We start from the raw sequence: 23512 nt of genomic DNA on the forward strand, positions 1-23512 counted from the left end.
AGAGGATGGCTTGGTCTGTCTACTTAGAAAACCTTGCAACCGGCCACCAGGTGTTGAGCCCAAAACTGGACCATTTGAAGATCTAAAAGAGAACCTCATCAGAGAATATGTTAAACAAACTTGGAACCTGCAGGTAAATTCAGACCCGTGTTTGTACTAAGATGCTTCTCTCTGAATCAGTGATTAAGTTGTATGGCTTCCAGCTGTTGCTATTGCTATGTGGTAGTGTGGTTTGTGATGATACTTATGTAATTGCTTGTGTTTCATGAGCCATTATTTTTAATAGGTTTTAATAAACTGGACATAAATGTATTTCTTCTAGAAATTTCACAAGGTTTATAATTATTTTAAAATGCCACCAGGTCAAATCCCTTACTAGATTAGGCTATGTTATATCACATCTCTCCACATCAATATGACTTAAAAACATACCAAACGAGTACAGGTAGCAGTTAAACATACAAAGTGTGTATGTATGTGAGTGCACTGATGTATGTGCACACCGTTTTTTGTTTAATGTCCCTTTCTGGTATTCTTTGTTTGCATGGTGTTTAGTTAGATTATCTACAACTTGTACCTTTGCTTCCTACATGCCTGTGAAGCATTTATCACACTCTTTTGTCCCATATAAGTTATATAGTGGGAGGGCACAGTCATAGGAAAAACTGGATAGCAGTAGGATGGCTTACGGTCAGGGCTTCTGGAACTGAAGGCTACAATGAAAATATATTAATTCAGAGCATCTTTGGCTGCCTTGACTGCATTCCATCCACCATTACCCATTTCCTGAGCTATCCTAGCACCTTATATGCTGTTTTGCCACCTTATTGACAGGTTCGTAAAAAGTAAAAATGCTTAGTTTAACATACAATAGCCAACAAAAACAAAGAAACTCAGAGGTTGTTCTTGAATCATGCTATACTTGCAAATGTACCTGATTTGTAAGTGTTGTAAATTGTGATTGATATGGACACCTTCTAGAGAAGTGATACTGTTATTTTTTGAATGGTTTAAAAAAAAACCTTTTTTCTTTATGATATAGTCCCTAAACTGTCATCAAGATTCTGGTATGTAAGTGAGATCACTACTGTTGCTCTGTGGGTTTATATGACTCAGAATTGCAATGCACATACAGTTAAATAAGTTACATTATAGAATACTTCAATTAGATTATTATTATTATGTAATTAATTTATATTGTGGTCTCATTTATAGGTAATTTATTATTTTTCTCTGTTACTGGTTATCTTTACTGTCTGTTTTCTACCCTAGAAATATAGGTAAATCCTCAATTACCTGAACATGTACCTTAAAAGTAAAAAATTATGTAGCACTAAATTTATTTAATCTCAAACTCTAATTGTTCACAGGATCTGGATGTTCACCATTTCAGCAATTGGCATTACATGATTCTACAATTGTATAAAAATTATGTGATTGTAATTTTCATTGCATATGACAGAATGTAGTTTAACTCACCCCTTTTTCCACTGTCCAGGGTCATGCCTTGGAACAAGCTATTATTAGTCAAAAGCCACAGCTGGAGAAGCTGATTGCCACTACTGCCCATGAGAAGATGCCATGGTTCCATGGGACGATCTCTCGAGAAGAATCAGAGCATCGCATCCGTATAGGAACAAAAACTAATGGAAAATTTCTGTGAGTACTTTCTTCTTCAGTATGGCTAGTTACCAGCGCTGTTGCCCAACAGTTTACTTAACTGAATTTTGAATGAGACTCTGAGCAAAGATTTGGGTCATTCATTGTGAGAAATCCCAATACAATGCAACATCCATTGCTGTAACCATTTCAATCTAACCAAAAGTCTTCAAGACCAGTGAAAATATGTAGTGAAAGCAAGGGTCATATTGTATTTAAGTAAGTGTTAAGGTAAATTCTGTGTGAAGCAAAATAGGAGTTCAGGGTGTCAAGAAAAAGCCATTCAGCCTTATATTTGAGTGAGGGTATCAAAACAGTGAAAAGAACACTGATAAACAGCCTATGTTGGCAACTTTTAATATCCATAATTGTTATTTTTCAAAAAATCAATAACAACAGTATATTTTGCAATTTAGCAGTAACAAGAATCTAACCAAATACTCATAATTTCTCTGTCTAGTTCTATTTTGTGTCTCTCTGTTTATCCATTTTCTCAACACCTTTACTGGAATAACTGAGTACCAACCGGATGTTCAGGGTGGCGGTTAATCAAGGCCAGTTTGCATTCAAGTCATAGCATGTAGAAATGTTATTTTCTCCCACATTTTTTAAAGATAGAAGGTTACCTTTACAGGAAAGATTAAGAAAATTACCATCAAGCTTTTCATACACTAAAATTGTATTTAAATTGCATTGCTTGTATCTTTATCCGTGACACTTTTTAAATTATGGTTTACCGTCTGCATCTGTGTGGAAAAGTAAGGGCACATTGTCTGCCTACCTGCTGTCCTGCATGGGCTGTATACCTGACAGAGAATAGAGTCCATTGACTTCTACAGGGCTGCTACTGCCCCTCTAACAAACAGGACAGGGACTAAAGGGAGATTTGGCTCTGCCTCAAAACTTGCCAGCCGCTTCAGCTTAGTCAGTGCAAGAGAGGAAGTCACGGGTTACTGGTACAAGCCAGAAGCATATTACTTTCATACTGGGGGCAGGGACTGTAGTGACAGAGCCTCCTCTGGTTTGTTCCTGGTCCAGTGCAACTATACACCTGGGTCAGGACAGATTACAAAGTGACAGCTTAGTCCTGGGTCACTCTCCTGTGTTCCTGTAGTCATTTACCCAATATGTGTTTTACACTGTAGAAGTTAAGAAATAGAACACTTTTTTGATTAGAGAACTGAAACAGTAACACCACAACTGCTGTGATACAAAGGAATAAGGCTTCAGCTTACACAGCACATGTTCTATAAATTCTCCTTACTCAACAACAATTTATATCACTGTGTATGGTATGAGTCTACAATACTGGTACAAACTAAGTACTAAGCATACTCTTGTTACTTTTGAATATGTCTGCTCTAGGACAGACCACATCATTTTCTACTTCCTGGTTGAGACAAGCAAATCTGACAGCTATTGAAATATAGGATTTTTTTAGCTTTCCAGTGGGTGTTCCTAGCTTTTAGGATTTACTTCCTCTGTGCATTAGGACAGACAACTTGGCATCTCTAGCAGCTTGCTTGAGGCTGTTGTTTTGTTTCCTAAAAACTGTATATGCCTCATAGAAATGGCTTCCAAAACTGAAGATGCCTCAGGGGGACTCACTTGTTGTGACAGAAATCTCAAGTCAGGTTGAGGTCAGATGAAAAGGAAATGAAGGAATGCTAAATTTGGATAGAGACAAGCTGTTTCAAGGATGTTCAGTAGCTTTGCCAGCTACCCTAGATCAACTTCTATCATCTGACTTTTTAGTCTAGACAAGAATCATTCTGGCTTTTCCCTAAAATAAAAAGATAGATAAAGTTATCTTGTGCTTCTTCATATTCTTCTGCAGTGATTGCTAGGGCCTGTTCTCCTAAGTCTGCTAGTCTCCAACCTCCAACATTTACTTTGTATGCGCAACTTGAGTAAGCATCCAATAAAAGGGTCCAAGCGTGATCACCTGTTGTCCTTCTGGAGAATCTTGTAGGTAGTTTGGGATCATCAAATATAGAACGTTTTTACAGTTATTGAGTATGAAGATAATCAGGAAAAAAGACTTTGAGAGGGCTTCTCTTATTATGAAGGAATGGCAAGTGAGAGCCTAAATTCACATGTAAATGCTGACCTGGGTGTAAATTGCATCTGGTCAGCCCAACAGGTAGACTCATGCCTGCTGTCTAGCCACATGGCTCCACTCTTTGTGTGCTCTCGTGCCTCAGCCAGCCCCACCACTGCCTGACCTCATGACCCGAAGCCCAGGGCTGACCTGCCAAGCCTGCTGCCAGCCTGGGGCTGCTCCATCCCAGGTTAAGGTGCTGTAGTCCCAGGCACATGTGTAGATGCTGTGCCTGGGAGCCATTAACTCCAATGTGAACTGTGCTGGTGTTTATTGCATCACACTATACAGGGACAGGCAATTATTTCAGGTGGAGGGCCACTTACCGAGTTTTGGTAAACCATCAAGGACCTCAAGGGTAGATCTGCCCCTTGTCAGGTGTCCCACCCCCCTGGTTGCCATCTTGGGACCGGATGTTCCGCCTCCTAACCCCTGACCTTTGCCACCAGAAGTCACTCCCCTTGTCCCCCAGAAGTACTCCTTTCAGCAAGGGGGTATACCAGCTTGGAACCAGAAAAATACCAAATTCTACAAATCAAACATGAACTACAACAAATATTTTTGTCCTGATTTACATATGTTTGTGTAGTGTACATAGAGGTGATAGTATAATAGCTTAAATTAAGTTTTACTCTTGTATATTGCAGGAGGGTGCAAGTGGGTGGTTATGGGTGTGTGGGGTGTCAGGGAGGGTATGGTGTGTGGGTGTGGTGTGGGGCAGATAGGCATGGGGGTGTGGGGGGGGGTGTATGTGGAGTGGGGGACTTTGTGGGTGGATGTGTGGGGTGTGGGTGGACATAGGGTTTGAGCTGGTGCGCCGTGGCCAGTGCTGGTGGGGGCCCAGCAGGACAATGGGACACGGGCTAGCGGGGGTTCTTTGGAGCCGAGCTGGGCTGCGCCAGCAGGGAGAGAGGGGAGCTGGCCCAGGTCCACAGAGCCCCTCTCAGCCTGGGCCTCGCATTCCTACCACCTCACCCTGGGCCTCTGCTGGTGCTGGTGCTGGTGCTGGCCCTGGCCCTGGCATACCAGCACATGCCCCATACTCCCACCCAGCTGTTGTTTCACTCCACAGGCTCTTGCTACCCCTTCCTCTTGCCTTCTTCAGCCATTTCCCTGTTCCCCACCCACCGCCTGCACCACGTGGCATGTGGTTCCTGGCTGCAGCGCCAGAACTGCAGGAGCCAGCCCAGCCCTGAGGACTGGGGCAATCACCTGCAGTCCTCCCATGCCTCCCTGCCCCCTCCTTCTTATCTGAATTTCCCTCTGGCACAGGAAGACAGGAACAGCCCCAGGGTCCCAGGCCAGAAGCCTCTGCTAGGCATAGGCTTCCAGCTGGGAGTGGGAGGGAGGGGGCTGTGCATGCGGTGGAGTCAGTCTAACCTTGCTGCTATGGCTGCTTATTCCTGCCTCTGGCTCCTGTCATCTTTGACAGGGAGCCAGGGGCAGATAAATATTCATTTTCTAAATTTTTAGGGGCCTTGCGGGCCAAATAGAATGGCCTGGTGGGCCAAATCCAGCCTGCAAGCCATATTTTGCCCACCCCTGCACTAATAGACCTTGCAGATGCTCCCACCAGTTCTTTGTGTATGTTCTGCTGTTAAGTCCTGCTTCAGCAAGGGTCAGTTCAGAATTACCAGTGGTGGGAATCCTGCCCATTTGTGCTCTTTGCCCAATGACTTCACTGGCAGATGTAATTAGAAAAGTTTGGGTTACATGCTGTTTGCCAGCTAGCAGTTGACATTGACAGACAGGACATGTCCCTCATGTCCCTGCAAGTTAAAAGCTGGTAGAAAGAGAAATCCTTAAATAACCAATCTTAGTGCAATAGTAAGTGTTCCTTTGCAATCAGGTATGTTATTCATTATATTTGATGGAAATTTTGGGTACATTTGCATTGTAGCTCTTGAAAAGAATAAGTCCTTATGTTACCCCCAGTTAGTGAGACACAGATAACATCAAGGTAAGAGGCAAATAATGTTGGCTACTGCCAAAAGAATTCTCTTCTGCAGTGTTGGTTCATAAAAAAAGTTTGCCTTTCTTCCCCCAACAATTTGATGGAAAATTGAAGACAAATTCAATGATATAACCACCAGCAAGGAGGCCACCCTAAACTTGATTCATTCTGTTTCCCCCCTCATCTCCTTCTTTTATTCACCCTCCACTTTTTCTCCAACAAGCAGGGAAAGTTGCCATCATCACAGACAGAGACTTACCATTTCTAATTCAGAGAATCCTTGTTAGAAATTAAACTAGGTAGAGTAAAGGGAGCCTAACTGGGGTGCACTTATAGTTTCTACTGAAAGAGCAGCAACTCTCCCAGTAAAAACTGAAAAGTGAATATGTAACCTATCATATACCTGATTACATTTCTCTTACATTTCTCTTACATATAACTAGATTTGCAATACCTTTTCCAATGAGAGTTTCAAATGAGGTTGGATATGCATTCCTGCCTTCCTAAAAGTGTTCTTGTATTTTTTTCTATCTAGTTTCAGAAGTGCCTGTATCAAGATTCATCCAGCTCACCTCACCCATCTCATGTACATGGAGTTGAGAAACTGATTGTCTTCTCTATGTTCAAAAAAAGTTTCTTGATCTCTTTTTTGCAGTCTTAGATACTGATCATTAGTTCTTCCGTAAAGCTGCTGGCTTTCCAGCTGCTTATGAAATCTCATTCTGGATGCTAGAAAACATGCTTGAAACTCTAAATGCTTAAGAGTAATGAAGAAGTTTCCTTCTCTTAAGCTAAAGTTTTCAGTTAATATAAACCCAACTTATAGAATGAATAAATATGTTTTCTGCCTATATCTTCCCTTCATTTGTGGGATTTGTATATATATTTTTCTTAAAAAAATAATTCTTCTCTTGCTCCCTATTCCAGTGGTGTCAAAGTACTATTCTTAGACACCTTATGTCTCTTTGTTGCCATTAGAGGAAAACTTGGAAATGTTATCTACCTCATACTAATAATTGATACAAAAGGTAATGGTTCATGTTTTAATGCTGTGACAAAGCACAAAAGGCTATTGTGGATTAAAGATTCTCTCTTAAAGCCAAACAGATACCTTTCTAACAAGGCCAAACATTTCTAAATGTCCAGTAGGCATAGCAGCCTCACAGGCGCAGAAAGCAGAAAGCTCTACCCCTGGAATTTGTGAGGTAGCCACCTAGGAATCTCCTTATTTATTTTCATATGCAGTTTTATTTTTTAATTTGCCCACTGACACTCAGTAACTGTGAGGTCCTCCACATGCCACTGCAATGCATGATCGCCTTCCTTGGTTCACTGCTTGTAGAATTCTCTCTGTAATTTCCATTGCTGGATGGGCTGGGGGAAGAGGACTCTAATGAGTAGAACTGCCAATGTGTTACTTCCTGATGCTTTGTTGTGCAGCACAACAGTTTTACCAAAGGTACAGTATTCCATACATATGTTTGACAGTTGGCCATGAAAGTCTTCTTCTGTGAGTTTCTTTATTATTTGAAATGCTCTCGACTGACAACTTTGTCTATTCTTAAAGAAACTGCATTGGGCATGTAATCTAATATCACTAGAAAATTGCTTTATTACTGCCTTTTGCTCCTTGTGGATCATTTTTCAGTTCTTAACAGGTTAGCTAGTTGTGTTGGCACTTTGTCCCTCGTGTAAAGTTGCATTTACTAAATCTAGAAAATACACTGGCATTTGCTGATGGGATGGTGGAAAGATAAATTCAGATTTTTTGTATTATTTGTATGAGAAATAACTTTAACAGGAGTTTACTTTCTTAAGAAGTAGGAACAACATGTTCACCACTTCAGAACACAGAAACAGAGGGGGCCTCAAAAGCTACAGAGTAATACCCCAACCATCAGTCCCCCCCAGAGGACCAAGATAAAGTGGCATTCATGAAATGGTCTGAAAAGTAGCCTGAAAATACAGTAGCTAAATGAGATACTGTTCTAAGATTTATTAGTATTTTATTTTTTTTATGCAAGGGTCCCAAATTTCATCAAAGATTAGGATGTTTATGATTTTTCCAAGAAGTTGTATTTTTGTTTGCATAAATTTAGAATGTGATTATCACTGGTAGTTATTCCATAGTGTATGCAGAGCAGTTACCAAGTTAAAAAATAACCTCCCAAAAAAGCATTTCCTATCAGTAACAGAAATGTAGTATCTAAAATATCAGATTTCTCTAGCACTGAATAGGAACTCACAGTAGTAGTTTTATCTTATGTCATAGTAAATCCCTTATTAGTGTTAGAGGTGCTTATTCTACATCTACCTTTGAATTTGTATATGTAGTTATATAGGTATTTGTTTATAAAATGATATCCTTTAAGATTTAAAAGCCTGGTTTAGAATTTCTGAAGCCTGAAGTTAGGTTCTAACATATTTGTGAATCTAAACATTCGGGAGTAAATGCCTGTACCTGCAACTTCTCTAATAATCAGTGCTTATAATTACATGAGACATTGTTATTCTTACCAGAAGATTCATAGCTACAGAGAGTTTGAATTATAAGTCATAATGAACCAAAACATTAGTTTGTCACAAGAATACTTACACTATACACTTGAGTTTGCTGATAACAAGTATATGTCATTAACGTGACTAATGTCCCCTCTACTGTAATTTAAGGTCTATCATATCCGATGACACTAAAGATCAAGGGTATTTTGCATACTGGAACAAAGTTTTGATTTCATATTTTAAAATATCTGTACTTTTAAAGGTCATGTTACAGTTTTTCAAGTGTTTGCTTCTCTTTCAAAATACTCTCTGATCTAACTCCTGTCACGTGTAATGCAATTGGTAACCATTTTTATTATTCATGTACTCCTAAATAGGGTTAGTAATTGCTGACATAAGCCACCATGAAAACAAAAATAGTTTACAATACTTCAGTAATTGAAGAACTGGAAAATTCTGCCCAACATTCTGCTGATGAAGGCTAGGTTAAGATTTCTCTTTCTCACTGCTGTAATACAGAGTAGTGTATATACGTACACATATACATACACATACTGTCCAAATTGATTGGAAAACATAAAATGATGACCATACTGTAGATTACTTCATATTCTCCCACCTTGCATAAGACTTGCTTCTATCCCTCCTTTGGATAAATTTCCAAGGGAGAAGTGCCACTAGCCAATGAGAAAGACATGCCCCCATCAGTATTTTATCGAGTATTTCCTTCCTCCATTCTGTGCTGATTGCAGAAAGTAAATCACCCATCCAATCAGTGATAGAGCCTTCAAAATGTATGATAGGTTTGAAGTTGGGTATCTTTCCCATAAGTACTAGATTATCTCCAGTCCTTGTAAAAATTTCCCATGACTTCTCTTTAGTAAACTGCAATGACACAGCCAAGAATTTTGGAAGGACTTCTGATCAATTCACAGTTGGGCAGATGCCACTGGCAGACTACCACTGCAACTCTTATGGCACCTTAAGGCTATGTCTGCACTACAAAATATTGTGTCAGTCAAAAGAGTGAAGAAGGGATGTGATCCCCGATCAAAGTTGCTATGCAGAAGACCCTACTGCAGATGCTATTATAACAGCAAATTCCCTTTATCCAGTGTAGCTTTGGGGTGGGGGAGATAGGTGAGGAAAGGAGGGGAGCAGGAACTGGAACAAATTAAAGTGCTGGTAATATAGACAGATGGGACCTGGCTACCAGCCAATAGCTGAGCTAGCTGAGATTTCCCTAGCACTCTGATGCTGAATTCTGCAGCGTACAGAGTATTCCACAACAGCTCTGAGTGTAGTTACAAGGAGAGAAAAATTAATTATGTAAAAGACAAATGCAGTCAGTACATCCTTCCTTGCATGACTTTGTTTGAGACTGCATCAAATTTATTTAATGCTGCCCTCATATTTCTTGTATTTAATGTGGTGCACATATCTGGAATAATGATGCCTAGCCACAACGTAAAAGCCATTGAAGGGGAAAGATGGACTTATTGGAAAACAATCAGGGATGGATTGGGGTTGGAGGAAGGCAGTTTGAAGTTTTGATACCACAGAACTTCTGGGATGAAGGTTCTGATGCTGAGGGAGAGAAGTCTGAGGCACCAGTGAAGATATTAAGACATTCATGTATTTGTGATTCATCTGTCTTTGAGTTCCACAGCATTTGAAAGCCAGCCTTTTTGCTGCTCATTTCTCCCTGTTTGTCCTAGTGATAGAATTATAAGAATTTTCCACTTTATCAATCCACAGTGCATTTTGCAATCTAGTTTTATTTTTCCTTAGGTTTTATTTTTTTAAAGAGAGGGATAATTTGTAAGCAGAAAGAACTGAGATAAAATAGAGATCTTATCAGAGAAAACAGCGTTTCATTGTGGTTTCAAGGTTCTTTGGGTAAATGTGATCTCTTTTATTAGACCAACTAAATAGTTGGAAAAAAATTGTTTTTTGCAAGCTTTCGAGCACAAACAGCCTTCTTCAGGCATAGGGCTGTTGTTTTGTGTTCCCCTGGGTGGAATAGAAGCCACTATGCAAAGTGCAGGTCTGTGAAAATGCAGATGCGTGGCAGTGGGGATCAGGGGCCTTGGAAGACAATAGGTGTGAGACAGTTAGGTGTGGGGGAGAGGAAACAGGAGGGATAAAAATGTAACTGGTAAAATATAGAGAGATTACCTAGGGTTATCTGATGGCAGGCAGGTTATAATGTGCCATAAAGCCAATGTCTATATTTAGTCCATGATTTTTTGCATCCAGTAAATTTATGAAGTGAAGTTCATAGGTGCCTCTACAAAAGGTGTTTTGTAAACATTGTGGCTTCAGAATTACTGACAGCTGTCAGTTGTCATTTAAGTATCTAAGAAAGCCTAGGGCAGACTGAATGCAAGAATTAAAATCAATTGAAGGATTGCATGCAATCCAAGGATTGCAATAAATAATTTTCAGTTGTTAAGTTTATAACAAAGTTTGTGTGTAAAACATATAAATAAGGTGAATAAAATGTATAAATAATATACAGTGGAAAGATTTAAGTACCAATGTATTCCACCAACTTTTGCTCTGCACATAATCCTGCTGTCAGTGAAATCAGTGGGATTTTTAATTAGCACCTGTGGAAGAAGGAACAAGTTCATGGTGTGCAGATTTTAACTATTATATTTTACTTTTGTAAATGTATGTAAGGGTTGGCAGAGTGCAAGAATGGGTAGTATTTTACTGCTGCTGTCTTTAAATAATCTTGCCAAAAAAAGGCAAGATTAAAATATGCCATGCTCATTAAAAAAGATTTGAGAGATTTAGTTTATTATTATCATTCTAACGCCTACACTGCAATCTACTGAAGAGCCATAAATATTGTACAGCACATTTAAAACACACTGTGCAATCAAGTATTTTGTCTTTGTTTTGTTTTTATTTTTTCAAAATTATTATACAACGGTTTTGGTTTATACAAAGTAATGTGGGTAAACCCAGATCTGTTGTGGTGGCATGGATTAACATTGATCCTCACCCTGAACATAAAAGCTTCTAACGGAATGGGTTTCAGAGAGCCTCGTGTAATTTTCAGGTAATTTTCTCTTCTCCCATTTCACTGTAACTTTTAGATTTGTTCAAATTCAATGGTCAAAAGTAGCACATGATTGGGGGAATTTTTGATGAGTCCTAAGCAGCGTGTGGTTAGCAAGAGTTCTTGAGGCTTAGTTTAACCCCAGAAACCATGATCATTTTCATAATTTATAAAACCAAAATGAAATTGTGAAACAGTGCCCAGGATCATTTCCACTATCTCACTAAATGTTTAGAGCATTTATACATATACTCCAGGGCTAGTTACAGACAGTAAAAAATCCTGAAACTAAATCGATTCAGTCTTTGCATACTAGTCTAAGCTACAAAGATTAAACTAAGAAACAACTGGACACACATTTACCTTTGATTCATAAATTGCAGCCACATGCCTGGAGTGACTCAGGCCAGAAGCCGGGGGCACTAGAGCATGGCTGTCTGATACTTCCTCTTCTTGGTGCCCCAGAAGTCTTTGGGATCTGCAGTCCAGCATAACAACAGCAGGACTCTGCAGGGTTGCACTCACTTCCTCTTCCTGCTTACAGGTGCCTCTGGTTTTTGTGGTCCACAGTAACAGCCAACAGTAACTTTCAGTAAGTTTAGCAGGGCAGGACAGCTCTGTACTCAGGAGAAGGGGGGTTTAACCCCTCTCCCTGGCCCCAGAACCCATCCAGGTTAGCCTGGGGGTGGGGGTAAGGGGACAGTCCCTACCTCTCTCCCCTCCAACCCTTCTTTGCTAGAGCAGAGAACAGTGCCCAGCGCAGGGCTGGAAAGCATGCTGGGATGCAGGGGGACTCTGATTTAACTTGAACTAGGAAGGGGTCTGGGACAGAAGTTTCATAAACTGGTTTGACCCAAATCAGTTAAGTTTGATACTACATTCAACCATGTTTATCTTAAACCAGTTTCAGCCATTTTGAAACTGGTTTATGTGCACTGACCTTCTGTTCCATTACACGTTTAAACCAGTTTTTGATGACTTAAACCAGTTTATATATAACTTGTGTCCCTACCTAGCCCAGGAGTGGAGGGGTGCTTTAATTAGAGCGGCTTCACAACCCACTCTAAGTAAAGTGCCCAGAGCGTCTCATGTATCAGCATCCCTGAGCCTTAAAATGGTGGTCGGGTGCTTTATCTACAGCTCGTCAAACAAGCTTTAGATAAAGCACCCCCGCTGCCATTTTGAAGTGCGGGGACACTGATGCATGAGACATGGGAGGCTGCTGGAGCATGGTAATTGCCATGATTAATCAAGCCTGCTCCAAAGCACTGGAATTACAGCATGTCAAAGCAGCCTCCCTGCTCATGTATAGGCTCCCCTAGATTTGAGTTGTGACAATGTATTTGCAGGGCCTAGATACAAGGTCAATCTCAGGCCCAGATTTAGGGTCACTAAGGTGGGATTTTGACACACTTTTATCCAGGGACTCTCCAAAGCAAACTACAAACACTGTATAAGAAGAAGGACCAGAACCCAAATTCCCTCCATCCCCTCCCCCTAGTGAGTTTTCTCACAACTAGGTTTGAGACTCATGCTCCATCTCATTGCATCTAGAATTCTGCATATTGGCACAACTTCAGCAGAGGGAGTGGAACATGCTTCTCCATGCTGCACACTCACACACAGAATGATGCACATAGCATCATAGCGAGGACACTCCTGGGAGAAGGGAGATATAGGTATGAATCTCCTTAGGCAGCGGAGAGAATTGAGCCATCCTGTGTACCACTGGAGGGAATTGAACCATCCTATGTACTACTGTACTGGCCTCTACTTCCTAGGTGAAGTCTATAACCAGAAGTAGCATAACTAGGGCAGGACATCAAAGACAGTCATCTTAGGCATCGGTGGGGTTGGAGGACTAAAAAATATGACTTTTGCCACAACTGCCTGATTGTGACTGCAGTGGCAGCAGCAACTGGAAGCCACTGCTGTGCCTGTTTATGGCAACCACCCAGGGTGCTCGGCCAGGTTCTTACACTGCTGATAACCACTAGGCTATTATTTGAAAGGGGACCAGCACTTCCTTCTCCAATTGCACTCTTAAAGAAAGTGTTGAAAGCCACTTTATTTTTAAGGATCCCAGTTTTGTAAAGTGTGCATTACACATGCTCTGAGTATGTCTACTAGATCATTCTCTGCAAAGCCAGAGGCAGAGGAATGCCTAGTTGCAGATCCCAGTTAGACTTAGGCACAAAGTAGGTGCCACACTGTCCAGCTCTTTCAAAACTGAAATGCTTCTATGCATGTGCAGAACTAGAACTGTCAGGGCCCAGGGAATTTTGAAGTTAAAAGGTGCAGTGTCCCTGGAATTTAGGTGCTTCCACGACTAAGCAGTAGCTGAGTGCGGATTTTCAGACCATAACTTTAGATTTGCATATGTCCTGCTTAAGTGCTGCTTTAGGCTCAGATATCCTTCTGTGCATCTGACCCATGATCCTTAAAGTTACGGTATAAGCATCTCTTCAGGCAGGTCTGTCTCATTAACAGTAATGACAATGACAAATGTACATTTTCAGCTTCAGTAGAGCAAACCACCATACTGCATACGTTATTACTTAACATGTTACAGGAAGATAACAGAGCGCTGAGTACAATTTATTTCCTGAGAAGAGGTCCGGGTGTTGTGGGACTTCCTAAAGACAGTGCCTTCCATTCCAAGCTATTCCTCAGTTCCAAGCTGCGTACAGAAGTCCACAGGATGATAAACTGCAAGTCATTCTCCATTTTAGCAAAACTTGCTCACTCCACTGGCCAGATTACACACAGGAAGTCATTGTGCTAAGAAAATACCTGTATGTTAAAGAAAACCACAGACAGCATGGATCAGTTTTCATTAAAAGTAGTAGGCAAGTTGCATTGGTTTTAGAAAAAAAATGTTTATTTCCCTTTTCTACAAGTCATTGGTTTACTCATTTTTATGTTCTTTAAGTTCAAGTTTTAAGTAACAAAAACCACTTTTCATGCAAAGTAGCAAAATGAACTGTTCAGAACTGAAACAGAACGTGAACAAATTTAAGACAAGCCATGTTCAAGTTTAATGAACCAAATCAAAACAGCATATCATACCCAGTGTTATAGTATCATGTGTAACTGTGATATGCCACTGCCAGTGCCGTGAAATAATAATGGTCTAGATTTAATAATGGATTTGGATTAGATATCTGGGATGCTGGGATGGAAACCTAAAACCTTAGTTAGGGGTCTAAGCTCCTTGTATAATACATGGAGAGAGTCAGGTACCTCAGAACAGGATCTAGAGCAGAGAACAGGCTAAAGTCAGCACACTTGGCATGCTGCTACTAAGCTCACTGGTAGAAAATGCAGAAGAGGGAGATGAATCTTAATGCTGCCCTTCTACCAATGTATCACTCAGGATCTATAACCCAGAACCTTGTCCTGAAGGGAGGTCCCCATACCATTTCTTTTAAAGAACTATGCAGGGTTCACTCTTTTCTTTGAAAACCAAATTAGAGGTGGTGATGACTTATTTAAAAAATAGCTGAGTGGTTACAGCAACCCAGGGTTGAATTCCCTCCTCAACCAGAGGGGTTTAAAAATTACATCTCCTGACTTCCAGATTAGTTTCCTAACGGTTAGAATATAGGCCGTCCCAAGCCTTGCTCTGTTATTCAAAAGTTAGTGTGTTAGCGCCTACCTTTAAGAGAAGGTTCAGGACTTTGAATCCCAAGTACCTGTGGGAAAGCATCTAGGTAGCAGGATATAAGACTTGAACCTACCCTAAATCTTCCCTATTAGTTATCCGTAGGTGGCTGCATACTGACTGTGCTGACTTGAGGCAACTCCCTGCTCAGCATGCTGGTCAACTCAGACCACTATTCTGAAGCAACTTCCTGCCTTTGCACACTGTATATAGAACCTAAGCACTTTAACATGCGGTTATGGATCCCACCCTGAGGCCAGCCACCCAAATGGTGCTAACTCTTAGGTGTTTAAGTCCTTTACCTAATATGGTCTATAGATATAACATTTTCTCGATTGTCATGCGCCTCTTTGGAGCACCTCTTACTTAGTCTGCTAACCTAATCTCCCCTTTGCTTCTTTTGCATGAGGCCATTTTAAAGAGCCATTCAACTGTGGCTCACATATTTCAGGCTGTTGAATAAACTCATCCCTGTAGATGCCACTGGGAGCCCATATATGTATAAAAAGGAGAAGCACAAAAAATACTGAAAGAATTACAGGCCAAGAGATGGTTGCGGGAGGGGGGAGGAGGAGAGACTTCTTCTATCTTATACACAGAGAAGAGAGGAAAGAGATGCAATCAGAAATCAAGAAAGGGAACAGTCAGCAGCCCGGAAGTGAGGAAAGCATTACAGAGGGCTGTGTGAGAGTCGCAAAGTGGTGACATGTATAGATGAAACACAGGAACAGATCTCGGTACCATGTTAGGGCATTATGCTATATTTAACTAAAAGCTCTTTGAGAAATGATTCAGTAAAGATACAGCTCTTTAATCTTTTAAATCTGAGAACTACTTGTATATGTAGTAATAACTAATTTCAGCATCATTTAAGCTCTGGAAGCTGTAGGGCACCTAGAGCTCACCAAAAAAATTATTTCCCTCCTGCTCACTGAAGCACATTACACTTAAGACATGATTAGCCAGTTAATCATATCTTGAGTTGTTGCAATTAATGGTATTATAAAACAAGGAATAAGCCACAAAGTTATCACACAAAAAATATGTGATAGCTTTGTTGCTGATTTCTGTTGTGCCATCAGTTGAGCACGTGGCCAGCCTGGGGCTCCTGGGAGGAAGGGACAGCCGGGGCAAAATGTTATGGGGGAGCAGAGAGCAAAAGAGCTACTAGTTTTCCCTGCTGTAGCAGTAGGAAGGTGACAAATTCAAGGCAAACCTCCAATAATTAGATTCTATACCTGAAAAATTATAATGAATTTATAAATGTTCCATATATGGCATCTAACTATTGTGGGTATTGTCTTCTAATCAGGGATGTCTTCTCTTCAAGTAAGTACAGTATATTAGACATGTTTTTAAAATCCCAGTACATTGCTTGACAATGATTTACAGTAATGAATGGCCTAAGCTGAAGCATGAAACAAAGCAGTGGTTTTCTTTTATTTATACTTAAGTTTACCTGCTATTAATTAAAGACATTGCCCTATTTTTATATTATAGAACCAAAGATAAAAAAGTGAAGGCCAGTTTTCTCTAAATCCATCAGGCTGCTGGAGTTAACCATGTTAGTCAAGTCAGGCAGAAGGCAGGATAGATATGTACCTTAGACTAACTAAATATGATGTATATAGAGCACAAGGTTTTGTGAACTCAAGTTTGTTTCATCAGGTGCTATGAAAGAGCAGCATAGAGCAGAATAACTTCACATATGGTGCAGGAGAGATACATACAACCATACATATACACAGGAGCTCTGTCCTGCATGTTAGTGCCCTTGCAGGCCTGCAGGCCCCAAAATGCTTGATGCAGAGCCCCTGAACAAATGAATGTGCACGTTGTGCAGAGCACAGCATTCTATTGCTCCCTAGCAAATAGCTCCACATGGTGGAATTTCTGTTTTATCATTTTCCCTTTGAAAAAAAAATAATTCAAAATTCCCTTTAAAATGCACTAAACATTTTTTAGAGAAGTCCTCAGAAGCTCTGGTACAGATTTTGCCCTATTTCTGTTGAAAAAGCTTATGTAAAATGATTTTACCTAAATATGGATGCTTGCTAGGAGCACAGAATAACCCTTGATATTTCTCTCTTCCTTTCAGAATCAGGGAAAGGGACAACAAAGGATCCTATGCTCTCTGCGTGCTCAGTGATGGAAAAGTACTGCATTATCGTATTGACAGAAACAAGACAGGAAAGCTCTCTATACCAGATGGAAAAAAGTTTGACACTCTCTGGCAGGTCTGTTAGATTTGAATCATTTGGCTATCTGTCATCATGTTTTTATACAACCCACTTAGTTTGTGTTTTACTTCACTGTGCATCAACAATCTTTAGCTAAATGGCCATATGTTTTGCATATTAATTTATTCTGTATTTCAAACTTTTAGTTACTTTTATCTTTTGTACTATAAAAAAGTTGGGGAGGTAGGATTTTTTATTATCAGGGCAATGTAGGTTGTACAGGTTTTAATGTTTTTTTTCCCCGTTTAAATGTGCCATTACTGCTTGGCTTCAAATTGCTCTAGTTATTCATTGAATTGCACATTTCTTAAAATGGAAAAACATCTGCATTTGTAAATGATAGAATTAAATACCAGTAGTACAATACTGTGGCATTTGTGTAATGCCCCTGATGATACGCAGGAGACAAAACCGGTCAGTAAGCACAAAGATGATAGAAAGCTAGGCACACACAATCCTTTTTAGCTCCTATACTCTCTGGATTGCAAATTTAAAATAAACCCTCTTGGCTAGAGTTACCAAGAGTGTCTGCCTAAATCCTGGTGTAGATTAATCAATCAAGGAATGGATTGCTGATAATAATATAGTCTGTTATAAAGAAGAGCCAGTGTAAAGTATATGTGCAGGTAAATTGGAAATACTAAGGCAGGTGAAACACCTGCAGAAATTTTCTGTGTCCTGGAAAAATACATTAAGTCAAATACATTACAGTTATAACGGTAAATCTATAACATAAGTTCTTGACTATATATAATAACTGCTGGCTTTTCCTCCAGTTGTCCACATCCCTTTTCTACTTAAGTTAAAACTGACCAAAAAAACCCCTGATTTACTAGCTTTCTCCACAGCTGTCAAAAAGAGCTGTGTGGGTAAAGCAGATTTTCCACCCCCAGAGGCAAAATGCTAAAGGGAGGCAGGATTTCCCTGTGTTCATTGAACTGTGTATTTTATGTGTATAAAGAATATGTACCGTAGATAATGGGAGCATGCAGACACAATTTAGAAAGTCCTGGTAAATTTGAGACCTAGTAGTTTCTCAACAACTTATGTGGGTAAAACTACTCCAAAATGCAAATGCCAATTTTAATAACTCTACACTGTCTATTATTAACTATGTACATTCTATTACCTCCTATAGTCCCAGCCTCGACACTACAATAAACTTCCTCCCTTGAGGAGGGTACAGACAGACAGCTGAATAAGGATGGGGGGATGAAAAGTGAGGTGAGAGGTAAAATATAAAACACTCATGATCACACACGCAGTAAGCAGCAGTGTCAAGAAAAAAAATCTAAATATCTAGGCACAAATTAGGAGGAAGCTGACATGATACAATGCAGCTATACAGTAGGTAGTACTGTATGTACACAAACACACAGAAAAAGAAATGAGGCACCTGCAGCTTGGCAAATGTAACCCAGTATTTTCTTTCCTCCATTACCTCTCCGTTCTTTCTCACTATGTCTGTCTCTCTCCCCCACCCCTTCTTTTGTCCTAGTAGTTAGTTGAACATTATTCATATAAACCAGATGGCTTACAAAGAGTCCTCACAATTCCATGTCCACGAATTGGCTCAAACAATGGTAAGTTAACTGTACTGCTATGAAATACTGAGATAGTCTTTCTAATGATGGTAGAAAGACGTGTTTGTGTTCTTTCTATTAATAGAATAGGATCATAAAGACTTTCACATAGTAGTCATTTGGGTTAATAGTGAATCCAAATTCAGACTTTAATTTTTTGCTTTTCTAATTATATAACATATAGAAAAGAGCATGGGGAGGTTGGAGAGGCACTTATAGAGGGACACATTCTAGGCTCCAATAATTGCTGAGCCAATGGCAATTAGAGCCAGATCCAAAAGAAGGTTTAGGAGCCTATTGTAGGATTATTTATAAGTGTAGGTACTTAAGTCAAGTACAAACCTGTGGTGCTAAAATCCCACCAGGTTCCATCTAATGGGAGATGCCTAAACTCTATGTGTACCTCCCTGTTTGACTTCTAAGTTCCCCTTCCCCGGGTACATAAAGTTGAGTTTCAGCACATTCCTAGAACAACACCAGTCTGCACAGGGCAGAGCAGTCCAGTGCCTACCTCATGCCTAAGCCCATTTAGGACTCAGACAGTAAGCATTTCTCTAGCTAAGTCCCCTGAGAGGTTGCCCTCCTTAGAGCATGCCTGCAGCATCCCTACGAGATCAAGATCCCTACAAAATTGAATTCAGGAAGTGATGGTAGTGCTACCCTCCTTTTAATTAATACCTGGTTGTCAGGAAGATGCATACAATTCACTCCTCTACCTGGACAGATTCAAACTCAAGTCCTCCACTTCCCAGAAGAAATCCCATAGCCACTGGCTAAATAGACTAGTCTGAGGTTGGTAGACTGGGTTCCTGTTGAAGCTGCGCCTTTTGTGCAAAAAAGAATTTTCAGATTCACTGGGGCACAGCGAGGGAGGGTGAACAAGACAGCACAAGTGTACAAAATACACATGGGGGAGTCCTGGATTCTTATCCCTGCTTCCCACATTGTTTCTATACTTTACATAAAGCAGTGATTGAATACCATATGAAAATAGCCCTTGGAGCAAGGACCAGAATTTGCCTCTGTCAGGAGTGCCATAACCACTAGACCACACAGTGAGGCTCTCACTCCTGTGCTCTTTCTTGTTCTTTTTGTTCTAGTGAATATTGAGAGTTTTTTACCTATGCATCAATGGGGGTGAGTAAATGTGCTACCATCTGGGAATTTGCATCCTTTGCATAGGAAATGTGAGTTTGAATCCTTCAGGCAGACAAAGGAATTGAACCAAGATCTTCCACACCCTGCAAAAGGGCTCTGATCACTAAAGTTGTAGTAGAAGATCCTGCTGCCTCGGAATTTTAAGACAAGAGTGATTCTTAAAAGTGAAGGGGTAGGTTTCTACTTTTACTGAGGGTGCAGGGCTATGGACCCTAAGAGAACAAAGTGACCCGAGGATGGGTTTGAAGGCTCATGTCTGCTCAGTAGTTCCCATTTGCTAGCTCTCACCCTGAACGCTGAGCATGTTAAATTCAGGCAGCTTCCCACTCAGCGGGTTGGCTGTTTTAAATTTAGCTCTAAACTCTCTGTGTTGTATAAAGACCAGGTTCTGTATCCCACTTTAGAGGCCAGATATTTAAGTGTTAAGCATTGACCCTTAGTCCCTTGCTATCATCAAGTATTCTAATTTTCTTGGGATGGTATTTCTTTCACGATCAGAGAATTGTCTGCAAGCTCTCCAAGGCCAGTAGACCAGAAAAGCATTCTATTTGAAGAGCAGAAAGACATTCTAGGTAAACCCTAACAGTGGTTTAAATAGAAATGTATAGTACAAGTCCCAAACAGTCCCAAAACGTCTTTTCTTCATCTGAAAATTAGTGTTTGTGCGGGAACTAGTACCATGTCAGCCACAACCCAGTGATTAGTGTAAATTTTTAACATCTTGTAAAAGCTGCTGGAAGAAAGGGATTCACCACAGCTAGCTGACGTGAGGTTAAATGCAAGATTCCTTGTCTGCACGCATGGCAGCTGTATTTGGCATTATGGTAAGGTAACAGGGCACTAGAATGTTGTTTCAGTAAGAAGGAACTTTCCAGTGAAGAAAAGCCAGTGCAGGAGGAAGCGATAAGTCTGGGAGAAGATGAGAGCTGCTATAGGGAGGAGCTGCATTGGAACTTAGAGAGATACAGAATACAAATACAAATGAGGTTTCTGCACATCCTCACTAACCTTTTATGAGAATATCTCTAAGGGAAGGAATGTCTACTCTAGTGAAGAAGGTAATTGATTTTGTCCTGTAAAGAGAAAACTAAGATTAGCTGGAGTTGCAAAGGTGGAAAAGGTTGAGAAGTGCCTCTCCCTTCTTCCATTGATTGCCATGGGGATGGACGGCACCCACTGGAACCCCATGTTTGACCTTCGGCCAACTACTCCTTTTGAAGCGACTAAGCATGGATTGTCATTCTGTGTCAAGGAGTCTTTTTCTGATTGAATGTCAGTCACCCGCTGAATGGGTGTGCCCTAACTTTTTCCACCACCTTCTTTGGGTGCCTCACTGAGACACTGCATATCATTTACCTCTGGTCCCAAAGCCTGACAACACTTGCAAAGAACAAAAGCAAACAAGATGGTCCTCATTTAAGTTTCAGAGTGGTAGTTACTGTGTGATCTAAAAATATATAATTAATATGAAATCCACCTTCTAAGATTTCTGTTTTTAACTCTGTGTTCCCCACCTCTGGTCCCCTGATGAGAATGGCAGCAGTCTGGATGCTTACACACTAACTATATTCAATTCCCTTATAGATGTTGTTTTTGATAACCGGCCTCCACTTCCTGGAACTCATCCTAAGGTAAGTTCAGGCAGCAGCACAGAAATAATACTTATTTTGAAGACCTCTGGTGAAAATAGTTTTATCATCTAGCATTTTAGGAACTCTAATTGCATGGATGCCACTACTGCAGTGAATTCATATTCTCTTGATTCCTATATTGAAACTACACAGAGAAAGCACGTTTCCTCAGGTCTTGTGTATTCTAGCTCACTTATTTGCTTTCTGCACTGAATAACACAGCATTTAATTCCTTGAGTTTGTTTGATGTGCACAGCATTATTTGAAAACTATAATGTATCATATGCGAAAAAACTATATTAAAAGAACATTGAAGGCTATGTCCTACACTGGGTATAACAATAGTAAGGAGCAAAGATACTGTACTCTGTACCCTTTGTTTGGAAATTTGCCATTAAAGCATAGGGCAGAGGGATGCTGGAAAGTTCAGATGCTGCCAGAGGACATCACATGGAAAGGCCTCCATTTAGTGCCAGTTATTCAATAGAAAACTTTCAGAAGTAATGGAACCCTGTTAGTGTAACTCCTACCAGACATGTGCATTAAGGAGTTCCCTGGCCTGTCAATCAAAAGTATCATCCTTTGCGTGCTCAACTTCAAAGAGGCTACTTCACTGGTGTTTAAAATACTGTATTTACATGAATCCAAGACAAGGTTATTTTCCCCCATTTAACTCTCATCTTGGACCTGAGTACAAGTTGGCAATGGGGAGTGTGCGGCTCCAACTCCAGCACAAACCCAGGTTTAGAATCAGAGCCACAGCAGCTGCCTGCTCTCAGCAGCTTCTGCTGCCCCTTTTTCCCCCAACACCACCACTTACTCTCTATGGCTCTGGCTCTGGCTCTGACTCCGACCCTGCTATGAACCAAGATACAGAGCACATAGTGATTCCAGCCCTGGCCCAGCCACACAGCAGCAGCTGTGGCAGCAGCAACTTCAGCCCTTGCCCTGGAACTGGGGCAAGAGCAGCCGCTGCTGAAAGAAATAGGGGTTGGACCACTTGACTCCCCAGCTGCCTGCCCCACTACACTGCCTGCCCCCGCCCTTGCAGCAGAGCGGAGGAATGAATTTAAGACAACCTTCCAATAGTTAGATTCTGTACATGGAAAATTATAACAGATGTCATCTTAAATTTGAAGTCATCTTGGGTTTAGGTAAATACAATAGACTGATTGGTAAGTGCAAAGCCTTAGTAAACAGCACACTCAAATTAAAAGGATACAGGCACGCAATAGATTTACTCTGGAGTATCCTCAGTTTACTCTGGAGGAATTGTAGAGCAGACACGATGCAGAGTTTACTGTGAATGAAGTGCTATGCAGTAATCTAAAGTTTGTTCTAAGAAGGTCAGAAATACAGTTACTCTGGAGCAAGTTATTAAATGTGCATGTAGTATGTACACGAGCATAGTCAGTGGTACCCATATGCTCAGTGCTTGCTGGCTCCCCACCACGTAGAGACCAAGTGCAGTAATAGAACCTACTTGGGAGAGCTAGCCATGTGTCCAGGGTAAAAGTGCCATGTTCTCCCACTCAGAGTTGTGATTGGTGTAAGGAGATGTATAACCAGTTTGAAGATGTAATAGCCATTTCTAAGCACACAAAACAGATCCCTAGTCAATTACTAATGAGGCTCATTGAAGTCTAGAGAGCTAAGATCTTAATTTGTAACTAAAGGGAAGTTATTTTGTTGATGCTTCAGAGAGTGATTTAACAGGAACAAAAACAAAGTGCAAGTATCTTCTAACATTACTACTGGGTGACCAGGTTTGATGTTAAATTCAATAAGAAGCAAATCCAGTTCCTTCTTTTGGCATCACTGGGGTCTCCTTTCTAGCATACCCCAGTCACCAGGCTGCTGGCGGGACACAGACCCTATAAAACATGGAAACCAATTTTCTTCATGATGATGGTATACACCAGTGCAGAGAATGCAGGGGTATGGAAGATA

The 23512-nt window shown here is 40.6% G+C and overlaps 1 protein-coding gene across 5 annotated transcripts in view; it reads left to right on the plus strand.

The window, feature by feature from the left end:
* The window catches only part of SYK (spleen associated tyrosine kinase), a 63030-nt gene that overhangs the window by 18833 nt on the left and 20685 nt on the right, over positions 1–23512 (plus strand). For all 5 annotated transcript variants that reach the window (XM_025212970.1, XM_025212972.1, XM_025212973.1 and 2 more), the window contains exons 2-6: positions 1–133; positions 1499–1659; positions 17049–17187; positions 18692–18773; positions 21516–21562. The exon at positions 1–133 is cut by the window's left edge and continues 323 nt beyond it. In XM_025212970.1, the coding sequence (XP_025068755.1) occupies positions 1–133; positions 1499–1659; positions 17049–17187; positions 18692–18773; positions 21516–21562 (562 nt within the window). The remainder of the gene's footprint in view (positions 134–1498; positions 1660–17048; positions 17188–18691; positions 18774–21515; positions 21563–23512) is intronic.

This window comes from Alligator sinensis, unplaced genomic scaffold (assembly GCF_000455745.1).
Source record: "Alligator sinensis unplaced genomic scaffold, ASM45574v1 scaffold590_1, whole genome shotgun sequence".
Classification (NCBI taxonomy): Eukaryota; Metazoa; Chordata; order Crocodylia; family Alligatoridae; genus Alligator; species Alligator sinensis.